The sequence below is a fragment of the Propithecus coquereli genome, unplaced genomic scaffold (assembly GCF_000956105.1).
Source record: "Propithecus coquereli isolate 6110/MARCELLA unplaced genomic scaffold, Pcoq_1.0 Scaffold533, whole genome shotgun sequence".
Taxonomy (NCBI): domain Eukaryota; kingdom Metazoa; phylum Chordata; class Mammalia; order Primates; family Indriidae; genus Propithecus; species Propithecus coquereli.
The window spans coordinates 1,074,983-1,101,478 of NW_012151208.1; the positions used below are offsets into that span (position 1 = coordinate 1,074,983).

At 48.6% G+C, this 26,496-nt stretch overlaps 1 protein-coding gene across 1 annotated transcript in view; it reads left to right on the forward strand.

Moving 5' to 3' along the window:
* Positions 1-26,496, forward strand: part of SLC24A3 (solute carrier family 24 (sodium/potassium/calcium exchanger), member 3) — a 461,500-nt gene that overhangs the window by 269,815 nt on the left and 165,189 nt on the right. The window contains exon 3 of the mRNA XM_012657205.1: positions 7,446-7,522. Within this exon, the coding sequence (XP_012512659.1) occupies positions 7,446-7,522 (77 nt within the window). The remainder of the gene's footprint in view (positions 1-7,445; positions 7,523-26,496) is intronic.

The following is a 26,496-nucleotide window of genomic DNA, read 5'->3' on the forward strand; positions in this document are numbered from 1 at the left end:
AAAAAAAAATAAAAAATTAAGTTGTGCATAAATGTACTTCACACAGATTCTTTTGTGGATAATTTTGTTCAGAAGCCTTTGGTTATGACAAATGTGTTAATTTCCTCAATGAGCACTCATTAAGTAACTGGTGTACCAGGTGCTTTGCTAGACAGTGGGGCTACAGAGAAGAATAAGTATCCTGCATCCTTAACCTCCTTCCCCTAGTCTAGTGGAGAAGACAGAAAATAACCAAAAATAGCTGAAAGCAAAACCTTATATGCAAAAGGATGTAAGAATGCTGAGGACCATATGCATTTCTCTAGGACATGCTGGGTAACAAACAGCCCCCAAATCTCTCAGTGGCTATAGAAAGCAACAATGTTATTTTTACTCATGCTGCATATGCAAAATATCTGTATTGGGGGTGGGGATTCTGAGAGCAGCCACTCAGGGACCCAGGCTGATGGAAAATGCATCCTGATGTATGTTTCCAGGAACGCTGAGAAAATGCAAGGTGGTGAGCCAGGCACTGGCTTTTAAAGCCACATGCAACACATATCATTTTGCTCACATTTCATTAATCAAAGCAAGCTTCATGGCCCCTCTAACGTTGAAGGGGATGCAGAAGTGTTCCTCCTGGGTCTCTGGGACAAGGAGAAATGGGATATTTGTGAACAGCCCTCAGGGCCACCAACGTTGGGTTCCAATTGTTGGGAGTTTTACTGAGCTACCCCAACATCCTTTCTCAGCTAATAATTCTGTCTTATGTTAATACAAAAACCCCTCCTGAGAGAAAGGGCCTCTGTGTTTAGTCACACTTGATGTTGTTGCCCTTTTTCGTGGATCCCAGGCTGGTGGGTGCTGGCGATAGAGAAATGACTGGGTTCCTATCCTCTGGGAGCTCACGGGGTCACCTAACCCAAGGTACACACAGGCAAGCAAAGCACTGCAGTGTGGTTGGAAAACCATGTGATGGGTGCCTGAGCAGTACAGTGGGGCCACAAAAAGAGGGGGGAGGCTTTGTGGGAGGCCAAAGAAGTACCACAACTGGCAGAGCTATCACAATGTGCCCACCAGGAAAAGTGGGAGCAGTAGGTTTTGCTAAGACAGATGAAAGTGTCTGAAACAGAAGCTTGAAGTCACCCATCACTGCAGGGAGAAATTGGGCAGCATCAAGAATCCCATTTCTTGGCACAGCCCCCAAGAGGCCAGTCGGACTGTGCTAGGTTATTTTGTCATGAGAAGGTCCCTGGGATCAAAGACTTGTGTTCTGATGGCTGCAGCGGCTCAGATTCCTTTTGCCCAGACGTGTTAAGGCAGCTGGGCTTTTCAGGATGTGTTGATCTTCATCCCGGGCTGCTCCATTGGATTGATACGTGGTGAATATTCCTAAAGGACATGCATGTCCCTTCTGCATTTTTTCTCCAATCAAAGCAGAAAACACGCTCCACCCCTGCAAACCTCTGTTTAGACTCATCAAACTCGGGCCTCATGAAAGTAACCAGGAGAGAGAAGCAGGCGCTGATTGCTGTTGCCTTGGAAAGGGAGATCCACTGCACTCAGGGCTCTGTGGTTTCCATGGGAACGGCACTGCCTGCTTTGCTGGCCCCCAGGGCGGGTGGGGTGTGCTGAAAGGAAGATTGGGCGGAAGAGAGGAGTAAGAAGAGACTTTGAGCACCTTGAAGGTATTTGGAGGAAACCCTCAGCTTCGGGAGGCTGCTCCATTCTCCCTGCATATGTGGCTCTCCCAACACGCTACATGGGCTATACGGCCCCAACGGGCTGAACACAGGGACCACTTACCTAAGTCACAGGCATTCATGCAGCTCCCATGGGCTAAACACCATCCAGGGAAACAGATACCATCTCAAGGCAGGCGGGAATTGGCAATAGGTGCATTTCAGCACCGAGACCAGAAAGGAATGCGCCCTCTGCCCATGCCAGACAAGCATCTCATCAGTGCTGTAATTGAGAATGATGATAGGTAGCCCCACGAAGCATGGCGGTAGGTATTTCATGTACACTGTCTGCATTCTTCCCAGCAACCCTGCGAGGATGACGTCAACACACCCATCTACAGATGAAGGAAATGGGTGCTGATTGGCCCAGGAGGGATCTGGACCTGGACCTGCTTCCCCGCTGTGGGTCTTGAACAAAATCCAACTGACCCCCCAAGGAAAATGTTAGTTCCTAAAGGTGGCGAGTATCCTAGCTCAAGCATTAAGAAATGCCCCGAGTTTTTTTGGATTTGGCATGAGGAGGCACACCCAGACAGGATGGCGTCGGCTCTGGCTGTTGGCTGTGCAGGAAGCGCTAGAGGCCTCATGTTGTCTCACCTCTTGCTCTACAGGTGCGGAAACAGGCCAAGAGGCACTTGGCAGAGCCTTCCAGTCCAGTGTGCTTCCCTGTTTGGGTACATACTTTTCTCAGAGAGCTGCAGCTATTCTAAAACCCCATGCCCCACATGTGTGTGCAAGGCACCAGAGTGTGTCGCAGGCGGAGAGCTCATGCAGTGCCCGGGAAGTAAGCGCAGCTGCTGTTGAACCACTGGACAAACTGGACAAAGTGATCCATTTCCGAGGTCCATTCTCTTCGGAGTTCTTCATCCCACTGACACTTACTAGGCATCTGCTGTGTGCGCTGCACTGTACTACATGCTTAACCAGAGGGAGCAGGGAGGAGGAACTCAGAGGCCATTTTTCAGATGGTCAAATGGCAAATTGAGGCCCCAAGAGATGAAGGGAGAGGGCCACCAACGGCCACACAGTGGGAGTGCTGGGACTGGGCCCCACATTTCCAGATTCCCAACTGAGTTTGCTTCCCTTGACTCCCGGCTGATACCTTCCTTGGGAAGAATAAACGCCAGAGTACCAAACACCTTTGTAACCACGACAAGATGACACTGAGTGAAATACAACGTGGGTACGGGTAGGCGGTGTGTATAGTGCATATGTAGGGGCTAACAGAGACAAATAATAAGCTTTAGGGGCCTCCCCAAATGAAGCTGCCTCCCCAGTGGATCTCCTGACCCACGTCTGTGCTGCCAAGGTCATCCGGCAGTGCCCTTTGCAAATCAATCAAAGAAGCTTCTAATGTGGTGGAGTCAGATGCTTAATGTAACAACATGTTACTGTCTAGCTAACTGGGCTGGAAGTCTTAACCCTCGGGCCCTACCATGATGGATTCACAATGCAGGTCTCATCCACAGTTTATTCTGACTTTATGCCCGGGCACAGTGCCTTCCTTCTGCCTCCTCCACCTCATGCCCTGCTGCTGTGTGCTGAAGCCAATTATGCATATGCAAGTTATGGTCTCTCCGTTCCTACACTTAAGAGACCCCTCATCTCCTCTTTTTCAGTTCTTACACAAAGGAAGCTTGGGAGATGCTAAGGACTGAATGTTCGTGGCCCTCCCCAAATTCATATGGTATGAATGACCTAACCCCCAAAGTAATGGTATTTGGAGACAGGACCCTTGGGAGTAATTAGGACTAGATGAAGGTGGGCCCCCAGTATGGGATTAGTGCCTGTATAAGATGAGTGAGAGACCAGAGTTCACTCTTGCGCTGACATGTACAGATCCAGTGAGAAGGCGGCTGTCTGCAAGCCAGGAAAAGAGCCCTCCCCAGAACCAACCGTGCTGGCACCCTGACCTTGGACTTCTAGCCTTCAGGACTGTGAGAAGTAAATTTTGTTGCTCAAGCCACCCAGCCTATGGTATTCTGTTATAGCAGGCTGCGGCAGACACTGGCATCACTACACCCAGACATGCAGATGGTTTTCTTGCTATATCACCTGAGACTCTGTCTAAGACTTTCTCTGGCCCCAAGAACATGCTTGGCTTGTCCAGTGCGGGGCTGAGTAGAAACATGGAGAGGTTAGTGCCTTTGGGACAGCCCTCAACAGTGACAGATGGGCATCGGTGGACAATTCCCCCGCTCCTGACCCTGCCGTAGACAACTCTGAGGCATGTTTTAGTGTATCTCCCACCAAGTTTGAGCCACGAAATCTGCTCCTTCCCCTCCCTGCCTCACTTTTCCACTCCACTCCCAATGCTTCCTGGAATCTCTGAGGGCAGACTGACCTCAGGAAGGGCAGGAGAAGAGGGCTCCCAGCTCAGTCTTTGGATGTAATCTCTTATGACTTCTTTTTAAAGATAATGCATAGATGAGAAGGAAAATAAAATACATGTAGTATTTTTTGGAAGCTGTGCATAAGTCCTTTGAAACCATTGTTCCAATTTCATCATCAACCTGATATGTGTTTTCTAAGAGGAGCTATGATGAAAAAGGGGTCGGAGTGGGTGGATGTCAGGTGACGCTTGCTGGGGGCATATCTGACCTGGTCATTCTTTCCACATGACTATCACCCACCAAATAAGAATTTCTTCGTTGTTCTTAAAGAAAATTGATTTGAAAGCATTTGACTGGCTCTCCTCTGCCTCCCCAGCCCTTTCCCCCACACCTGTCACCTTCTCAGCCACTGACCAACACGTTCATCTCAGCGTGGAAACCCCCCAGTGCCAGGTGCTCCCTTCGCAGACTCCGGTGCCAGCTGCACAGGAACGGTGGCTGTCATCACCCCACAGAGAATTTTCACACACTTTCTCTTGGCCAGTCGTGGCTTCTGATGAGGGAGGCACCTTTAATCAAGGGCCAGGAGCTCCTAGCTGGCGACAGATCAGGGACCAGGCCTGGAGAGCAGACCACGGTTGTCAGGTCACTGCCAAGCCCCCCATTCCCTGAAGAGAGGGGGAGGGAGGTGTCTGAACAAGCTTCTGTGGTATCTCCTCTGCCCTCTCCTGTTCAGCCAGGACTTTTGGGCAGCTCCTCAGTGGTCTTTCCTGAGGCAATATCGGGCCCTGTGGGTCCTACCCCAACCCGGGGCTCAGCCGGGAGTCTCAGCAATGGCCACAGTACAGGCTGGGCATGGAGACCTCTGGCAGGACACTTGTCCCACCAGAAAGCGAGGCCCATGGGATCGTGTTTTCACTGTTGCCTCCTTCATCCAGTTGCTGTTTGTTGAGTGTCAAGAGGATTTAAAATCAAAATGTCTGGATTCAAAATTCAAGTCTCCCACTTGCTGACACGGTGCCTTGGTCCAGCTGTTGCACTCCCTGCCCTCGGAGAGCTCACGGGTGAAGTGCAGCGAGGGGCAGCGGGGAGCTGGCACTGGGTACTCCTTGTCCCTTAAAGCCACGTTGCTGGTCATGGAGAGGAAGGAAAGAAAAAGCCGCTGCCTTGGGCACCTCAGATAAGCAGTTCCCACGTGCACTTCCTTTCTTGGCGCCATCCCAGGGCAGACCACTGGCTTGTTTCCCATAGGCAATGGCTGCTGTGATCCATAACTTCACTTGGCATCCCGTCTCTCCTCTTCAGCTCTGGGGCTGGGAGGATGGTAAGAGCGGTGACCTGTCAACCCCAGGACTGGCCAGTGCGAAAAATCCCTGGGGCAGCTGCACTGAGAAATGCGAAGAGAAAAAAGCCTGCCGTGTCCCCTCTGGTGGCGTGGAATACAGATCAGATCAGACCTGCTTTCTGCAGGAAGTCACACAAAGGAAGAGGGAAGAGTAAGATGGCACATTTATGCCAGGGGCTGGGAGGACAGCTGTGAGAGGTGTCACCAGCTGGATCGGCTGCGTGTGTGGCCCTACTCTGCAGCTTTCTAGCTGTGGATCCTCGAGTGTATGACCTAATCTTTCTGCCCCTTGGCTTCCTCACCTACAAAATGGGAGTAAGAGCTTGTATTGTGAAGAGAAAAGGGGACCGTGGGGGCGAAGCACGAGGCACAGTGCCTGCCAGGAGCCAGAGTACATGAACGTGTGCACTGGTCATCCCTCTGCCCCTTGCACTAATTTCCAGATCATAGCCTCATTTTGGTCCCCAAGAGGAAGTCCTCCAGACTGCTCCTTGCTCTTCCCACTCATTGACCAGAGGGACTCGGTGCAGCCTGGTTAGAACAGTTTCAGCTTAAATAAACACTCAGGAAATCAGGACATCCCTGTCTTCCCTGTCTCTGCTTTCTTTGTATGTCTAAAGGATGATACAAAATTGATGAGTGATGAGCTAGATATGTACAGGTGAGCCTTGCTTTTTATAAAGAGCTTTATTGAGATATCACTGGCGTATAAAACTTGTATATGCTAATGTATACAACTTGATCTTGTGATATACATATATATCACCACATTCCAGGTAATTAATATATCCATCACCTCTACATAGTTACCATGTGTGTGTGTATGTGTATGTACAGTGAAAAGATTTAGATCTATCCTCCTAGAAAATTTCAAATATATAATACAGTATTGACTCTTCTTCCTTGCTGTGCATTAGAAGGGGAGCCTTGCTTTATATTCCAGCTGTATGCTCTGGCCCAAATACCCCATGGCTCTGAGCCAAGACCTGCTTGACGCCTTCACCCAGTGCTGCCTTGGAAGCAGACAGCAGAGCCTTTTCAAGGAGTAGCGAAGGGCTTGTGTTGGGCAAATCCACTGGCCAAGCAGCGGGTCCCCCCTACCCTCACAGATTGGGCCCATGTGTCCTCAGCAGTCATCCATTCACCTGTTAGCGCTGTCATCTTTGATTCTTCTCCTTTCCTGGCCTCATTGCCTCCCTGACTCCGTGCATCCTGGGTCACCTCCTGAATAAACTAGGTGCTCCCAAATCCTTGGCCGAGGGTCTGCTTTGGGGGAACCCAAAACAAGACAAGTGGCAAGAAGGTGTCATTTTGCACATCTTCCCCATCAACTAGTGATGGTTTCCCTAAGTACCACTAGAGAAAGCCTCGTACACATCATCAGGCTCTAAGGGAAAGACATCTTCCTTCAGCTAGTGACGGCTGCCGAGGAGGGGCCACGGGTGAGGGTGGAGCGTGCTGTACCCTATAGCACCTGGTGGACGTGTCCTCCTCCAGAGAAGGGGGCAATGGACTCCCATTGGAGGGACCACAGGAGGCTTCATAAAGGAACAGAGAAGTGAGAACCTGGCCGCCGAGGTCGATTGGGTTTTATGAGAGGCAGAGAGAGGGGGGCACAGTTAGCGGTGGGGGACGCATAGTTCACCACCAGTTCACCATCAGCTTTCATCCCATGGTGTGGGAGGTTTGGGAGCAGCCTGGTGGTGACAGCCCAGTCCAGCAGCAAACAGAAATCAAGACAGAAAGGTGAGCAAGGGGAGGGCAGGGAGGAGCTGTTGTAATATGTGAGCCACCGCACTGGGGGCCAAATCCCAGGTTCTGCTAACACTACTGTGGTTTGTCACTTACATTCTTATCTGAAGGAAACACTCGATTCTGGTTAAAGTGTCATGAACTTAAAGACGTAGAGTTTCTTCTCATCTACATTCGTGGACCTCTTATTAAAACCAGGATTCTAAAACCAGAGCTGGGGATGCCGTCCCAGACCCAGAACACTGAAAACATTGTCATATGTACTGAGCTGTTTTTTTTTTCTCTGTTCCTTAGCCCTGCATGAATTCCCCAATGACATCTTCACCAATGAGGACAGAAGACAAGGCGCAGTGGTCCTCCATGTGCTCTGTGTAAGTACCCATCTCGTGCCTCTGTCTGGGGGTCTGCGGAGCAGGCCTAGAGCCCCGTAGGGGCCATCTCTGAATGGATCGTGTTTGAAAGGCCACAGCTTCATAAGCTGAAGACATCTGCTTTTCTTTCCTCCATATTAGTGCCCAAAGTGCGGACTCTGACATCAGCACACTGGCTCTGTACTAACCTTCCTCACTCTCTGCTTTAAACACCACCTCCTTGGGGAGCTCTTTCCTAATCAGCCTTTCTAAAATGCCATGGTATTCCCCACCCAGATAGCCCTGAGCCCACTGCCAAGGCCTGTGCATCTTCCTCCCTGGGTCCACATCTTGGAAGGAAGAGACCCAGGTAGGGCAAACTTAAACTTGCTACATGGAGTGTCCACATACATGTGCGTAGTCCAGAGTGGAGCCAGGTGGGTGCCTCTTGTACATGGCAGAGACAAATGTTAGGTGGGCCTGCTGGTGCTGTTCCTAAAGTCAAGGACAAAATCTTCTGTTATCCTACCCACTAGCATATGAACTCCCCAACCTGGACATAAGCCTCACGAGAGAAGCCCCTTTTATACCGTGTCTTGCGCATTGAACAGCACAAGTTGCACCATCACTGTTGGTTCAGTGCAGGAATGAACAGTTCTTTTTATCCACCTCACCTGCCATGTTGCCCAGCATGTGTAGGATGCTCAAGAATCATTAAATGAACATCCCTGATGTAAGAAGATTCACTGCAAGGGCAAACATTTGGCATTTGAATCGCCAGCAGGAAACAGATGAATGCACAAGTCAAAGCTATAAGAAGTTAAACAAAGATTTCCTGCACTTGGACATCTAGAATGCATTTCCTGAGCCCTTACAGTGCAGTAGTCCTGGGTGGGCCCTTCCAGATGCCTGAGATACATACAGCATCACTCTGAAGCAGCCCACTGTCTTGTGAAGAGAACCTGTGGGCAGCACCCGCCGTGCACTCAATGCTGGTCACAGTCTATGCAGCGCGTGCAGGAGCTCAGAGGAGGCATGATCAGGCATCAGGGAGGCAGGGCTGTGCTGTTCTTGCAGAGCAGGTAGGCAGTTTCCAAAGGAGAATGGGGAAAAGGGATTCCAGGCAGGAATGAGAAACCCAGTAGACAAGGATATAGAGATGTGAGTGTTCAGGGAGCCCCGAGGGAACAGAAACCCAGGCCATGGGTGGTGGAGAGGGAGAGGGAAAGCGCGGAGAGGGCGGTGGGAACTTGCGTGGAAAGCACCACGAGGTGACTTACCTGCCACGTTGGGAGTGGTGGGAAGCAGATTCCTGATGGTGCCATTGCTCGGCCACCCCTCCTTGCCTAGGGTTAGGGCTGAATACAGTCAGGCACGGCCAGGGGTAACCCAGAGTGGTCTGCCCACCAGCAAGTTGAGAAAGATCCAGGCAGCCCATAGAAAAAGGCTCAGGGCCATTTGGGCAGGAGATCCCAGAGTCCCAGGGACCCCAAGGAGCATCCCCAGCCTGGTGAGGGTTACCCAGAGTGAGTATGGCGGACTGAAGAGCATGTGGCGTCTGTAGGGCTCTGAAGAGCTGGGTCTACCTCACCCAGGCAGGAGAGGGTCCCAGCAGGAAGTCCTGCCACTCCAGGCTGCCCCAGGGATGAGGCTTTACTTTCGTGGTGTTAACTGGCCCTAATCACAGATGTCAACCAGAGTGCCCGGTTTTTTCAAATTATACTCTAAAACCTATTCAAATTTACTGTTTGCACCTAAACTCAAACTTCCCTCTTCCATTTGGGCCCCATGAGTGTACTTTTCTGCTAAGCCTTCCAGCTTTCAACCTCAGCTGGGTACAGGTCTGGGGACACAGATGATTCTGAGGCCCCCTTGACACAATCTTTTAAACCTTAATGTCAAAGCTTGCTTCTCTTTTTCTTCTCTTTCATGTAAATACTTCCCTCTTTTGTGTGTGCTTTGTAGAACTCAAACAGCCATTTCTGGTTCAACTTTCTGAACACCGTAGCTTTAAGTTTCCCTTGGATCATTCTGTTTTTGTGGAAATCAGAAACCCTAAGCCCTGACATTGCACTTTATAAAAAAGTTTTCTATTCCTTCTGCCTGTTCCCCATGTATGGGTTCTTTACTTGTGGGGAAATCCATGATCTTTACAACTTTTTCAATAAAAGATATCCCTGAGAAAGCACACTTGTCTTAGAACTTGTTTTATATCCAGCCTATTATAACACTGAGACGCTAAAAGCAGGCGTTCCTGTCTGGGGAAATTTGCACCCTATAATCCATCTAGCTTGCCCCAAATAGAGGAAAAAGACTGAATAATTTTCTAGAACTATAGTTTGTGATTTATAAATATCTTGTGAAATTTTGCTCATTATCCTACAGGACGTAGATAGCCAAATCTTTGAGATTATAAACCAAGCTACAAATTTTTTCTTCCAGTAAAAGAAGCTTTGAGTAATCGATATTTGAAATTCTTTCTCAGAATGGTGTGGGCAGCTGTCTATCCTTAATAGAGCAAACTCCACAGCAGGAATAAATACCCACTGTGCACCTTGTCAGCTTTCAAGAATATTCTTCCTAAACTTCGAGCCTTCTTTTCCCATTTTTAATGTAATTGCTCTCTTTCGGCAGGCAGATGTTTCCACATGCTTATGTGTAAGGGATTATAAAGTATCACACATCTGAAAACGATTCTGTCGCCATGACTAAGGCAAGCTCTTCAGTGAGTCTGTTTGGGAGAAGGGCTGCTAACCAGTCCAGCAACCCAAACCTGCTAATGGACGTGCAGGGGGAAAGGCGTCAACAAGCATGTTTCTGATGTGCGTCTTCGTGTTCTAAACCCTAGACATGCTTGGAGGCGTCCCACAGGAAACTCAGGAGTTCACGCAGAAGGGACTGTTCCCTCCACTGAGCTGTTGGGGCAGCTGCCATCTGGGCCACCTGAGGCTTCCCAGAGCAGCATGTGTGGGCCCCATGGGCGGCCCCTGGCCATCTGCCTTTGGCCCCCTCTGTCCAGTGGTGGGGATGCCTGTGTCCAGTCTCCATCTTCACAGCACCCCAGCCTCCAGTGCCTTTGAGGGCTCATGTGAAATAAAGGCGGTGTGCTCCCTGCAGGGTGGAATTCTAGCACTGCCATCAGGCCAGGGCTCCCTGCAGGTGGAGGTGCTCCAGGAATGACAAAGAGAACCATTAATGTCATTCCTTTCACTGTCCCCAGGTGAGGGTGTCCAGAGCTTGATCTCAAGGTGGGTGGTCTCCCAGCCCCCTTAACTCCTGTGCACACTTTTTTCATCCTTCCCCAGCCCAGGAGGGCTGTCTAGTCTGGGAACGGGGGAATCTTGCATTACAAGTGTACCTCCTCATGCTCTCTCCCATCCCCAGATCAGCCTCTAAACTCGAGAGTGCTAATGTCTGTCTTGTGATTCCATGGTGATCCCTTTGCTCCCTGAAGCTGCAGAGGAAATGGATGGCCTGGAAAGAAGGCCCTTGGGACAGAAGTGATGGAAGTGACTGGGGTATGGGGGCAGGAGGGAAACTGTTCATATGGTTTCCTCCCTCTGGTTTGTGGCTCATCCCAGTCCATTGCGAATTGCCTCAGTCTTGAAGTATCCCTAGCCTGGCAGAGCGATGGCCTGGACCTCTCTGTCCCTCCCTCCCCACACAGGCCTTTTTCTCTGTGATGTGCATTTTTGCTCCCATTCTGGCCCTGATGCTACCTGGTGTCGTCTTTTGTGCCCTGATCCGCTTGTTCACTACCTCCCTGCGCTGGTCAGTTTCTTAATTCATAGCCCCCAGAAGTCTCTAATGGGCACGGCTCACGTGTTTCCTGCCTGGCCATGGGTCACCAGGCCTATGGGTTGACCTCCCCTGGGTCAGGTCTCAACCAGTCAGCATGACTGAATCACATGGCTTCCCTTTTGGGGGGCATGAAGGGCAGAAGAGTCCCAGCTCCCCCACCCACAGCAGAAGCAAAGACTAATTTGCAGGTGTTCCCTGAGGCTGCTCTCTGGGACAGCCCAAGTCCCAGGTGAGAAGGGCTCCCTTACTCCCAGCTTGTTGTCCCCCTTTCAGTCCCAAAGGAGTGGGGAGGGAGCTCTTCTTTCTGGAAGGGGCCTCAACAAATGGATTTTGTTTCCTGAAGCCTGAGCTGCTTCCAGTTATTTCTGCTGTTTAATTTTAGTATCTGGAAAAGTGGTTTTCCTGGATGTGTTTCCCCAGACCCAGATTGCTTTTGTTAAAAGCCAAAGAATAAACCTGTGATGCAGCAGCTCTTGGGGGGGCAGAGTCCTATAGGACACAGAGAGGCCCCTTCCCCAGCGCCCCTCCCCCAGCACCTTGTGTATCTAAGCTCTTTCCCCCTCAGCCCCAGGGGTCATTTTTGTCTTCCAAGACTATCGTTTTGCTTTTCTGGCTCTGAGACTCAGCTTTATGTTTATAGACCTTCGCTGTGCAACAGAACTTTCTGTGCTGAGGGAAGTGTTCTCTATCTCTGCTGTCTAATACGGTAGCCGTGGGCCACAGGTGGCTGTTGAACACTTGAAATGTGGCCAGAGTGATTGAGGAACTGATTTTAGTTTTATTTCATTCTAATTAATACTAATGTAAATACCCACATGTGGCTATAGGGGGTACCCTAGATGGTCTAGCCACGGATTTTAATTCAGCATCTCCTCTCCCTTTGCTTATGTTGTCAACTTGTAAAGCAAGAAGCAGAGATGGCCAGAGAAAAAGTCGCCAGCAAAGAGGTGCTGCTCCTTACTCGGTCCTCTTAAGGATGGCCCTGGTATAGCCATTCAAACAAGCAGGATGTGCAGAAGGCACTGCCAGGCCCCCAGGCTTACCAAAATAAGGCCGGGATGTGATGTTCTGGGAGGAGGAAGGACACTCGGAGTACGAGTGAGAAAGTGTGTATATTACCAATAAGCCTGGGGCTTTGGAACCAATCCCAGAATTTCTCCTGACCTCAGTTTCTACTTCTGTCAAGTGGGAGCATATAGTAAGTGCTCAGTAAATGTTAAGTTTACTTCACTTTCTCCCCCTCCCCACACCCTACTAAAGGCATCTCACCTGTGCTCACTTAACCCATCACAAATCACCTCCTGTCAGGGGACCAGAGTCAAGTCCATTCAGACACAGCTACCATCCTTGTGAGCAACAGGGCTGGGATGTCACAGGAAGCCTCTCTGCAACTGGCATTTCCACCAAGCCCAGGGCTCAGGGAAAGACCACTTGCTGCAGGGGTTTTGAAAATTTTTCAACTGACAAATAGTAATTGTATATATTTATGGGGTATAATGTGATGTTTCAATACATGTATGCATTGCGGAATGAGCAAAGCAGACTAATTAACTAATATATCCATCGCCTGACATCCTTATCATCCCTTGTAATGAGAACATTTAAAATTCACTCTTTCAGCAATTTTGAAATATACATCATTATTAACTATAAAATAGGAAAGTAAGAAGTGAAATTGTCTGCTGACAACATAATCTTACATATAGAAAACCCTAAAGACTCCACCAAAAAACCATTAGAACTGATAAATGGATTCAATATAAAGTTGCAGGTTACAAAATCAACATACAAAAATCAGCAGCATGTCTATACACTAACAATGTATTATCTGAAAAAAAAATTAAAGAAAACAATTACAGTTACAATAGCGTGAGGAGTAAATTTAACCAAGGCAGTTTTAAAATTTAAGGGGACCTACGTGATCTGGTCAGAGAGGTCCCAGCAACAACTCACTTCTAGGCAGACGTGTTTAGTTAAGGGATTTTACTCTGGAAAAGAAAAATGATTAGAACAGCTTGTGGAATTTGCTGTTTACTCTTCGAAAAGTGCTGAGCATGTCCTTAATTTGTCAGTGTCAACACAAAGCTGAAACCGGTGTCCAAAGAGGATTAGCACAAAGAGAGTAAATTATGTTTGGATACATCTTAGATCACCGCCTCATCCCCTCGCTTATGAGACTTGATTCCGAAGGCCCAGGTCTAAGCATTCGGCCCCCACAGCTCCACATGGCCTTGCTGGGGGGTTGGCACTGTGGGAGCCGAGCTGGATGTACAGTGTGATGTTCGGAGCAAGCACTTGGAGAGAAACCCACCCGAGTTCAGTCCCAGCTTTTCCACTTGTTAGCTTGTCGCCGTGGGCAAGCTGCTTTGCCTTGCCAAGCTTCGGTTTCCTCATCTGTCACTGGAGATACAGCACCCATCTCATCACGTGGCTCTCAGGAGTACATGAAAGCAGGTGTGTGAAGCTCTTGGCAGAGCGTCCGCACTGAATAAGCCGACCCCAACCTGTCCGCCTAGCGCTTACAAATTGTGTGTGCCCACCCAACTTCCACCTTCCAGCCGCTGCAACTCTGGGTTTTTTTCTGGCCCCCACAGCCCATTCTACCCGAAGGCAGGACAGGTGAGAAGTACCCCCTAGTAGTCCCCAGAAGCAGGCCTCAGACGGAAAGGGGCTTGGTGGTGAATAAATACCTCAGTTCCCTTGCGCCTCAGTTGTACTGACTGAAACATATGACCTACTCTGCCTCCCAGAGCTCCCCAAGCAGGAAGGCGTGCTCGTCGCCCACTCAGGAACCGACTTGGTAACGTATCTTTATTAGCTGCTCTTCCTGCCCTGACTCATGTCCCTGTTCTTCTCCTGGCATTTCCTGGGGTCCCCCCTCCCAAGTAAACGACTGGCTTTGGGGTCCCCACACCGAGTTCTGCTTCTGAGGCACAGGCTGGATAAATATCACCTGCCAGTATTATCATGCAAAGTAGGCCCTGCTGTAAAGCCCAGGAGAGGACAGAGATGCAGAATCCTGAGACTCCGGTCCCTCCTGCACACCCGCAGAGAAATGTCAGGGGGAGCTGCTCTGCTCCCACTTCGGTTTGTGTCCTGAGCCCAGCGCAAAATAGAAACAAGTTTGGGGGATGAGCTTTGAAGTAAACAGCTTCAAATTTGACTTTATGAGGGCCCCAAATGGTGGTGGGAGAGACATAATTTTATGTTTTATCTCATCCCTCCCCTTGAGTAGAGAGAGCATGCACATTGCTTAGATACCAAATGTTTATGTATGGAGACCAGATACCCACAGCCTGCTGTGTGCTCCTCTTCATTTATTTGTTTAATTTATTACTTGGTCCACCTGTTCCCCATTCCATGTATGTTATTTTTATTTATTTATTTTTATATAGTAAATAAACTTTATTTGTTCTTCTGAGCTGACATTGCCAACAGTCACAGATTTGCACATAATAGTTTTGTACTGACCGTGCGTACAATTTATAGGAGTATTATTTTCCTCTGAAAAACAGCAGTACAAAAGCTAAGTAAACAATGAGGTACTGCTATTTGGAATTATCACATGCCATAGTTTAAAGAACTTGTCTTTAGCAAATATTCAACTAATCAGTCTGGATAAAATAGCAAGTTGAATGCTCTTAATTTATCAGAAAACACTCCGTGTATTTTGAATATTGTGCTCAATGGCTTTTTCTCTGTGCCAATCGTTTGCTGCCGATTCTGTTCTCGGTTGAACCTCAGTACAAGACCTGCCATTTTTCATTCCCTGAGACCTCAGAGTAAATGCTATCCAATGGGAACTTTTTTTGTTTTTTATTCTATCTATCCTTCTTCCTCCCTCTTGCTACCCAATCTCCCACCTACAATGCAGAGACTCCAGAAAGGGGTTTCAAGTTGAACAAAAAAACTGACCTTGAAGCAAAGAAGCTTCCCCACCCCAGGAACCTGGATATGCAGCATGTTCCACAGTCAGTGTCTTGAGTAGTGGTTTCTTCCTTGAGGATTTGCACCAGAAGACCTCCTGTAGCCAAGACACCTGTCTTAGGCAGACTCCCCCAGAAGCCGACCCTGAAACAAGGAGTCCAGGGCCAGAACTTGATTCAGAGGATGGTCCCAGGAAGCTCCCTGGGGGGATGTGAGGCAGAGGAAGGCAGGCAGCTGATACAGGGTGTATGGGAAAGCCAGTTAACCCCATGGCCGGGCTGCTGGAGCTTAACCCCACTGGGGAACTGGAAGGTAGTGGGGAACATCCACTTCCACTTATCCCGGCCGGGGTGCAAGAGACCTGGGTGTTTATCTACCAGCAACTCTCTGTTGTCGGCTGAGGGCTGCTTGAGGGTCCCTAACTCATAGCATGTCCAATTGGCCCCACACTTGGGGGCCCCAAGCAGGCTCCAAAGCCCTCATGCAAATGGATGTTGCGGGCTTGGCATGCCAGGAACCTGAGTGCCCAGGGACAAGGATGGGCATGGACAGTGCCTGCAACAACACATACCAGGTCTCGCCCATGTGGGCAGCCCCACGGAGGGGCAGATTGCACCTGTGCCCACACCTGAAGTCAGCCTGAAGGTCCAGCCTGAGACTTCCTCCGGGTCTTCTCTCCCTGCACATTCCGCAAGCTGGGCGTGTGAGGTGAGGATTTAGATGCCACTCCAGGGTCCTCTGGGAACCTCCTGAGGCAGGTTGTTTGGGCACAGTTTGTCTGAACCAACTTGGAGGTGGGGGGGAGGGGAAAGATGTCATGCCTCTCACCAGTGAGCTGTGGGGAGCCTGAGGTCACCCAGTCCCAACACCCCACATGGGAGACTGTCAACGCCCTCCTCAGGTGTGCTGTGTTATCCCCCCACCCACCCCCACCCTCCGACAGCTTTCTTTCTATTCAGCCCCCTTAGCCATGAAGAGCAAGGGTCTTGTCTCGTCCCAAAGCATTTGGTCCCTTCAGTGCATTCCCTCCGGCGCTGTGCCTAACTTTGGACTTGACAAGTCCTATTGGCTCTATCGCCATTTCCCTGGATTAGTGTGGAGGTCAAGCGTGCACACCCCTGCTGTGCCACGTACTGCCTGTGTGACCTTTAATACTCCAGGTCTCAGTTTCCCCATCCACGTGTGGGGAGGAGGCTAGCACCCACCTCATAGAGATGAACAAGGTGAAGCATGTAACATACCTAGTCCAGTGCCTGGCCCAAAATAGGCACAAGAAAATATTAACTATCATAATATTTTCATTGCTTCTACACTGTGTCACTCTATGGTCAGCACTTGTCCAGACAGCAACCACCTAAAGGATCTTCCTGGATCCAATCTGTTCCCCTCCAGTGAAAATTCAGCTCTTCCAGCAACAGATCAACCTCTTGAGAGCAATGTTCATTCAGGTCATGCTTTGCCCAGAACCCTCCCCTATCAATTGCCCCCACTGTCGTAGGGTCAGTATGGAGTGATGGGGAGAGAGTATATTTTTAGAGTCAGATTTCCTGGGTTCAAATCCCAGCCTCACCACCTTTTAGGTACATTAATACTTAAAATAAAACTTATTTTCCCTCTCTGTACCTTGGTTTTTCTATAAAACAAGGATGACGATAGTATCTACTTCACAGGGCTGTCTGTGTGATAATTAATCAATCCATGCCAAATGCTTAGAGCTGGGCATTTAGTAAGGGCTCAGTAATTAGTAGCCATTGCCATTATTGTTACTTCAGAGCGTCCCCGCAGTCCACGTGACAACCGTTTTTCCATTATTGTTGTTCTGTTCTCTTGTACACCCACGTATCATGGTTTAGCAAGAACTGACTCTTCACTACCCACCAAGAAATCCAGGGTCTTCCTGCCTCTAGTTCCTGGCTAGAACTCCCCAGCACCTTTGGCCTCTTTGGAATCCAACTCCAAGGTCCAGCTAGACATCCTTGTCACATTGAAGCTTTCTTTTACTTCTCATAAGGAACAGTGAAACTTTTGACACTAGCGTGGATCTCCCCCAACTCTGAATTCCACTTTCTGTTGTTGCCATCCTATAACATGTCCTTCCCCTCTTCCCAGATTGGTGGTAGAGAGCTGGGACCATGGCTTAGTGATCTTCATGTCCTCATAATTCCCAGAATGGCAACTTGCATGGAGGAATTGCTTGTTGAGTGGGTAGCATGTGAATGAATGAATGAACGATGTGTGCTTAATATCTTGGTTGCTAAGTATAGAGCCTGTCCACACAAATGGTGAGTTATTTACCAGTGTTTTCATAAGGCTCTGGGGGTTCCATCAATCCTAAGTCTAACAAGATGAACTTTTTGGGGCCAGGCCTTCTTCGAGACACATGTACTAAATTAAATACTCAGGCTACTCCAGCATACAAGGCAGGAGAGGGCAAGTTGAAGCCAGAACACACAGGTCTCCCATACCAGGGGCATGCCTTGTCTCTCTCCTGATGTCCATGCTGCCCAGATAGCCTGGGCATTGCAAACATCAAGGGTCAGCAGAGACCTCCCCTGCAAAGATGTGTCTATTTCACAACTTAACCGTGACTCAGAGTCCTTTCTGAACATTTGCACAAAGACATGGCATCTAAACAAACATCATCGTTAATGAGGATCACAATGTTCTCTCTTCTACTAAGTTAAATTCTTTCCTTGAAGGATTGGACTCTATCTACTGAGGTATTATTTCCACAACCAAACTCAGTGTCCCACGTATAAAAGGTGCCCATATTTGGGATGGATGGTGGGGAAATTTAGGAATGTGGCTTTGCTTTCCAAAGCCCACTGGGCCTGGGAGGCAACTGTTGGGAAGTAAGCAGCCAGGTTTGTTCCAGACCCCAGAGCCCCGCCCAGCGAGGGCCCAGAGCCCAAGCTCTGCAACACCTCTCTGTGTCCCTGAGCTCCCAGCTCATTTTCTGCTCCCTTGAAAGATTCCAGAAGATTTTCCCAAACTGTTCCCACTTCTGGTGCTCCCTTGTTCTCACACTTTAAGGAACCTCAAGGGGCCCAAAGATAACTTCCCCTTTCAATTTGCACAACTCATCTTGTTGAGAAATTTGGAACCGGATCCCAAGAGCTGTTTCAGAGGACATTTGGAATAAACTCAGTCAACAACCCTGGCAGACACCATAATCGAAGGCCCAAAATGGTGCCCATTTTCCCATCCCTTTACCCTCAGGGTGTGTGCCCTTGACTCCTGGTGGTGCTCTGTGTGAGAGACTTATTTCTAAGGTCCTCTTCACCATTTCTCCCAAGAACCCCAGACTCTGTTTGCAAGTAGACATCTTGATGACATGTGCTTTTGCCTAGAAATCCCTAAGCATGTTACAAACTAGGTCCACGTGTGGCCCTCACTATTGGGCCTTTGGTTTGGATGCTTTCCACTGGCTCCCATGATTTAACCTCTGGATTCTGAAAGATTCTCTGCTGCTTGCTCATGAGCAGATTCCAAAGGTAATCACGGAATCTGTCTTGTCAGCTATTTCATTAGCACTCTGGATGCTGCTGTTTTATGTATAAAGGTGGAAGCCTGAGGAGTTATTTTTTTTCCCATCTTGGACTTGTGAGAGCTGCCTTTTCCTCTGCACCATGAACCACAGTGATTAGGCAGAGGTGTGGTTTGGGCAGTCAGCGTAATACTTTTGGGCATCAAAAGCTGTGATGCGACCAGCAGATTGGGCTTGTTCTGGGCTCTCTCATTCCCTCCTGGACACAGGCCCAAGTTCATTTGACTTTATCACTCTGGTTTTGCAGAGCTAGCTTGTGGCAAGACCCCTTACTCCTCCTCACAGAGGGCGGGTCCCACAGGATGACTTTATCCCCACACTTGGATTGGAATGCACACATTACAAACACATATATTTATGGTACTATAACTTTTTTGTAAAACACAACAGGCAGTAGTAAGTTTTAACATATTAGGCACAGCTACTTAAAGTGTGATTTGGAATGCATGTGGGTTTGCATGTGTGAGAGGTATACGTATGTATGTATGGTATGTGTGTGTATATTCCTTGGCAACCCAAACAACAATTCTTGAGTTTACATGGAGTTCAAATCTAGTTTGAAATGGAGCTATGAGGTTTTAAGAGACTTTTGTCTTTGAAAGTAAAGAAAGCTTTCATTCTCCCTGCACACCTGTTTGTCCCTTAGCTTTGCCATCTCAGTATTGTCACCACCATGCACTAAGTTGTATAGGCTAGAATCCTAGAAATTAGCCTTGAGTTCTCTCCCTTCCACCCCACCTGTCTGCAGACTCTGGCCCTTCACCTTCAACCTGGGTCTCCATCTCTCTCCTTCTCTTCATCTCCACTGGTGGAGCCCTTGCTCGGGCCACTGCCCACTGCAGGAGCTTGCTAATGGGCCTTGCCCTCGTGTCCATACTCCATGGAGTCCAAATGATGCTGTAAGAACATATTCAAGAATCAGGACTGCACAATCTGGTCCTGCCCACCTCTCCAATTTCACCTCTTCCCTCCGCCAGTCCTTCCTCCTGTTCCTTAAACATTCATTCCTAGCTTGTCCCACCTTGGGTACCTGGGTACACCCCATTTCTTTGATCCCACTTTGACCATAGGTACTGCTATCCTGTGCAGTTTGTTACACACATCCCAGTTCTTGCTTGCAATGTGGACTCTCAGCAATAGCCTGCTGCCTGAAACTTTTGCTCCACTCTCTGCTCTGCTGGCAGAGGAATCAGACCTTTCTATACCAAAAATGGCAAAAAGTGAATCTTCTTGTCTCCCTTCCTATAGTAAATAGACGAGTCAGCTCAGAGAGGAATCTGTTCAAACTAGAAAGAGCTCAGCGTGACTCAAGAGGTGACTGATTGTGTCATTCCTTGTGAAACTTGCTGGCCCTCGGTATTTTTTTTTTTTTTTTTTAAAGAGCATTGGAAAGGAAGTAAAAAGCTCTTCTGCAAGTGTATTCATATATACTTGATTTAGTGACAGCGTTGGCATGGAGACACAGCATGAAAGGGGAAGGGGAGGGAGTGTCCCACACTGTAAGACATGGGCAGAGACTTCTATTGTTTTCTATTTTGATCTTTCTAATAAGAAGATGCAAAGAAATTGTAATCACTGGGCAGCAGCAAGCAACAGGAGCGCCATGCTGCTTTGAATGTCTTCAGATCAGTTGAGTGTCGAGGGTCTCTCTCTGTTTCTTTCTGGGGTAAAGGGGTGATGACCCCAGGCCCATTTGTCAAAGGAGGAGGAGTATGCATGGGTGATGTCAATTCCTTTGGCTTGTTGATTTCCATGACAGCGCAGTGGTGTAGGGTCATTCTGTTCCGGAGCCACCACTGACCATCTCTAGGACCTGGAGTAAGTCACTTGCCCTTTAGGATTTTGGCTTCTTCCTCTTTAAAATGAGGAAAAGGTTCTCAAGGTCCAGTCTAACTCCAAGATTTATAATTTATGGAGCCAAAGAGGAAAGGGCTTCTGGGTGACCTGACACATCCATCCCTGGATAGCCGGGACATTGTGGGATTCCCCAGAATTCAGCCCCTTCTGAGGAGCTTGAAGTTCTTGGAAACACACCCGGAGGCTTGATGTTGCCTGACTATTAATAACATTTCCCAGACAGCAGCTGGGAGTTTGAGCACTGGGGTATAACCAGGCACTTGAGAAGGAGGCTCCATACCTTCTGATTAGAAGTGGAAGACTCATCTCTGTGGTCCTGGGGTTGGAGCGAGTCACAGGATCGGTGTGGACAGAACAAAGGCAGACAGCTGCTCCATGCAAGGAGCAGGAGCCCTGTCACAAATAAGAGCCGCTGCCCAAAAGAGAATAATATTAAAGGCAGGGGCAAGGTGCTAGCCAATGCCTGACTCTGGTTGCTTGTGGTCCTGCTGGTCTGTGTGCTGTAGTCACACCAGTTCTACACGTGCATCAGGGTGGGAGCTGAGCAGGACGTTCCCCCAGTGTTTTGCTCCTCTGTTGTAAGTCCAGCCACCAGGGTCACAAGCCACTGATACCCCATTTTATTTTTCAGCCACAAATGGACCTGGTAGTAGGTACTAAGTGCATCACAGGGTTTCACAGAAGTTCCCCCCCCCAAAAAAAGCAATCCGCCAAGTAATTAGGAATTCTTCTCTCCTACTAAGATGCTTACAAGGAAGACTGGGAGCAAGAGAAGCATGGCATGTGGAAGCATATAATGTACAAATACTGCTGTGCAGTTGTTTTGCTCCCAGGCCATCCAGAGGAGGGGGGAAATAGCACTGGCTGGGCTTGCTGTGTGGCTAGAGGGGTCCAAGGTCTTCCCCACACTTTCTTGACTGTGGATTAAAATCCTCCCAAGTCTCTTTAATCTTCCCCACTTTATAAATGAGTAAACTGAGGCTTGGAGAAGTAACATCCAAGGAAACAAATTGTTTATGTCACGTTTAGCCAATGTGTGCATAAATACCTCCAGTTAATCAAATGAAGAAATATTTGTCAAGAACTTTGTAAACAAGAGGGGTAGAATGGAGATAGGGAGGGATAGATAAGACATGTCCTCACCTCCTAGGAGCATCTCCCAGGATACAGACTGGAAATGTCAGACAGCTATGGAAGGTGGAAGCAGTTTCCTAAGCCCTGACATGGACCTCAGCTTGGCCTGACACATGGCTGTTCTCATTACCATCTTAAAGATGGATAATTAAGGCTCAGAGAGCTTAAATGACTCACCCCCTGTGACATAGGTTTTATTTCCTCCATTTCACGGGTGAGGAAACTGAGGCACAGAGAAATTAAGCAGCTTGCCCAGGGCATGCAGCTCCTGAGTGACGGATGGGGCTGGGGTTGACCCCAGGCCGTGTGCTCCAGCATTCCTGTGGCAGGGAGGGAGTTCCCCTTCCCAGAACAACCGTTTAGAAGGAAATCCAGGCTTGAGCAGTGGACAATGTCATTTGAACAGTTTTCTCAGCCATTATTCTAGACTTAGATCTAAAAACAACTCCCTGATTCCTGTAAGCTCCCAGAGGATCTGGGGGTCTGGGGGCGGAGCTGGGGACTATGGCCCTGCTCTCAAGGCCACTCAGCCAGCCTCAAGTCTGACATAGAGAGGGGCTGATCCAGACCCCTGAGTGCCTGAGTCTGCACTCACTGCTCCCTTGTCCACACGGAGCCACTGCATCCCCAGAAGCCATGTCAGCCTCTGATGTCCAAGTTCACTTGTGTTTCATGGAGTCCCCACCACACTGAGGGCATCTTGGAGACAGGCCCTGCTCTCTGCCCCAGAGGAGAATTTCTGGGGTAGCTGTGGTGGGGCCTCCCATCGGGCCAGCCACCTGGGTTTATCTTGTGGAGGCAGGGCAGAGGACAGGGAACCAAAACCAAGCATCCATGTTTTCTTTCCTTTGACCAGTGCTTCTGAGCACCTCCAAGACACCAGGCAGTGTGCCAGGCAGGGGGAGCTCAGTGGTGGTGAAGCATTCGGAACCTACAGTCTGATGGGAGAGGCAGGCAAATGAGAAGGCAGTTTCGTAGCCAGGACACTGCTCTAGGCGCTCTGCACACTGTGTCTCTTTCCACCCTCGCAATCCTCAAAGAGGGATCCGTGGTACCCACTGCTCACAGGAGGACCTGAAGGTCAGAGGCGTGGGGTAACTTGCCACAGCTAAAAGGTGGGATACTAATTTGGTATAAAGGCGTTGGCACAGGCTGTTAGGAGAGCACATTGCAGGCCCCTTGACTGGGATGTTATTCAAGGTATTTAATAACTGGAGGCAGCAGCGATGCTGACCAAGCAGACAGACAGACATCAGCCATCAACAGCCAGTAGTTTGGCCACACCAACATGCACTAGCTGAATTTCAGAACTGCCTGATACTGTCTTGGCCATAGAGAAGACTGCCTTTCTGGACATCTATTGCTGCATTACAAAGCACCCCAATACTTTGTGGCTTAAAAAAACTTATTGCGAATCCTAGATCTATTGGTTGACTGGGCTCAGCTGGAGGGGCTCTTGCTTGAGGTCCTTGCAGGCAGATGACAGGTGGAGTTAGAGTCATCAGAATGCTCTCCGGGGTGAATATCCATGATGACCTCCTTGTTCACATGTCCGGTGTCTCAGTGCTGCTCCAAGTGGCTTCTCTTGACAACAGAGGAAGCTGGGTGGCTCACACCATAGCTCAGAGCTCGAGAGGCAGAAAGCAGGGCTGCTGGGCTACCCCAAAACTAACCTAGTGTCCCTTCTGCCCACCCATATGTGAGGGGTGTGGTAAGGTCATTCTGCAGGAGAGCAGGTGGGATGCAGTGGTATTGCCATGGCCATCTTTGGAAAACAGTCTGCCACAACAACCCTAGAAGAGGTAATATCCATATGGAGCCAGGTAAAGAGGACAGGGAAGGGTATTCCAGGCAGTGGGACAGTGCATGCCAAGGCAGAGGGCAGACAAAATGGGGCATCTGTGCATTTCAAGGCACTCACTATGGCTGAAGTGGTTGTTGACTCAAGATGGGAAATGGCAGGAGCTAAGACAAGGGAGAGGCCTCAATCTCACAGGGCCCCCAACACCTAAAGAGTTTAGATTTTACCCCAGCAGCATTGAAAGACATTAAGGGGATTTAATCAAGCAAGGAATTGGCCCAACCACATCCACATCTTGGAAAGATTTTGCTGGTTGTAAAATGGAGAATGAGCAGATGAAGGCAGGTAGACCATATGTCTTCCCCTAGCTGTCCCACACCCCAAAAGAGAAGCCACTGAGCATAGCTCAGGCCTGGGCCCTGCCCTGGCCCTTTGCTCTCAGCAGAGCAGCGAAGTTACACCAAAGAGTGGGGCCCAGGGGCAGTGGCGTCTGCAGGGTTCAGTTGACTCTATCTGCTATGCTCATTTGTCTGAGATTTTGGAATCTTTGAATAGCACTCATGATAATTACAGAATCCCCACATATATTGATGAGAAACAGCTACATAAACAGCAAAGCTTGGTATTTATGACGTGCCAGTTTCCTGTAAATATAGAATGTTGGCAGTTACGTGCAGCTTGTCTACTCTCTGGAGCCAGCACTGGTTTTATTACAGCCCTTTCCAGGGGAGGCTTTGCATCTGCCCCTACCTGTGGCCGCCCTGCTGCCTCACCAGGTGCAATCGCAAGAAGCAGCCACTCACTCTGAGACAAACAGCGGTAATCCCAAATCTCTCTTGGGATGTAGATGCTCCTTTTTGACATCCAGAAAGTGTTTTGACCACTCCCACCATCTATGCTTAGAGACTCCAGGTATATGAGCTACAGACTGCAAACCAGGGCTCATCCATAGATCTAGATTAACATGTCCCAAATTGTTTTCTCAGGACACTAGTGAAAGAAAGATACTCATAGGCATTGTATGGAAAATAAGGATCCTTAACCAAGTGTTTAAGACATGCTAAGTTATTGTTTGTTTATTTTCTAAATGCAGCATTTCTCATAAACTTTAAATGTGCTAATTTGGATCATGACTTTTCACAAAGGAAGTATAATAGCAGGATTTTCAAAACTACCCTTGGAACTCTTTTTCACAGAGTAATTTACAAGAGTTTGAAAAGCATCCTCCTTTGAGTAATGATGACTAACTACCCTGTGGGCTCATTAACTAATCTCTGCTTAGCTCTCAAAGGAGTAGTATTGTATCAGTTAGCTTTTGCTGTGTAACAAATTACCCTAAATTTTAATAGCTTAAACCAATAACTATTTACCTAGCTCATGGTTCCATTGGTCAGCAATTTGGGCTGTGCTCAACTGGGTGGTTCTTCTGGTTTTGGCTGGCTTCCTCGTGTGTCTGTAGTCAGCTGTCAGCAGCCAGTCAGCTTGGCTTTGGGCAATTGGCTGGCTTTCCGCTTGGACAGTGAGAGCAACTGAGTGACATGCTCTGTCATCCTTTATCAGGCTATCCCAGGTGTATTAACGTGCCAGATGGATGCGGCCATGTGAATAAGAGATCAATCAGAAACCACAGGGCTTGTTGAGGCCTAGGCTCCAAACTGGCACAACACCCCCTTCCCTGTATCCTATTGGGCAAAGCAATTCACAAGGCCAGTTCCTATGAATCCAAAGCCCAGGAGAAATGAGCCTGAGAAATAGAGGCTTCCAAATTCTTATACAGGAGAGTCTTAGGGGAGGTGACTTGCTTGAGAGAACACGACTAAGGTTATTGTTGAAATTGTGTTTGCGTAACAAACGAAAAGAGTTCTGGGCCTATATTGCATGTTTATTTAGGGTGCTCGGAGGCTGTATTGGTCTGTTTTGTGATGTTATAACAGAAAACACAGACCAGATAATTTACAAACAATAGAAATGTATTCCTCACAGTTCTGGAGGCTGGGAAGTCCAAGGTCCAGAGCTTCCCACCTGGCGAGGTGCTTCTTGCTGTGTCATCCTATAGCAGAAGGTCAAAAAGAGGGGAGGGAGAGAGAGAGGAAGGTAAGGAGGATGAACTCATCCTTTTTAAAGAAACCCACTCCCGCAATAACAGCATTAATCCTTTTATGAGGGCAGAGCCCTCATGTCCTAATCTCCCCTTAAAGGTCCCACTTCTTAATCTTGCATTGGGGATCAAGTTTCCAACACACAAACTTTGGGGGATGCATTCAAACCATAGCTGAGAGGGAGAGGCTTCTGACGGAGATTATGTAGGGCTAAAACTGCCCCTCAAGCCACCCCTCAGTGCTCTCACTAGAAGTGCATTTAAACTTCCCTCTCCCAATAAATAATATACTCAAATCCCACCAACCAGAGATGACTAGGAATATGCCTGTAGTTGTATGTGATACAAAGTTAGATTTTTTTAGCATGCTGCAGCAAGGTTGAACATGCCTAGAGGAACTTTGGGAGGGGGAGTTTGGCTTTGGGCTGCCCAACACTCTGAGGACAGATGATCAAAGAGGAGGAGGTCTGGGTTGAATGCTGTCAAAAGTGGGGGCAGTTTGGTAATTGGATATCTCCATAATGTCTGTCCAGGAAGCAGCAAGACTTGAGCAGTGGTGTACTTGCCATCAGTAAGGAAGTAGCAGTGGTCACTCAGCAGACAAGAAACTGGTCATTTTGAGTTGGGGTTCACCCTTGCATATGTCTTGCTGGACACATTTCTCAGGATCCGTTGGCCTGTGTGGAAATATCAACGTTCTCTAGGTGGCTGGGCGAGGTGGCTCACGCCTGTAATTCTGGCACTCTGGGAGGCCACGGCAGGAAGATAGCTTGAGCTCAGGAGTTTGAAACCAGCCTGAGCAAGAGTGAGACTCCATCTCTACTAAAAAT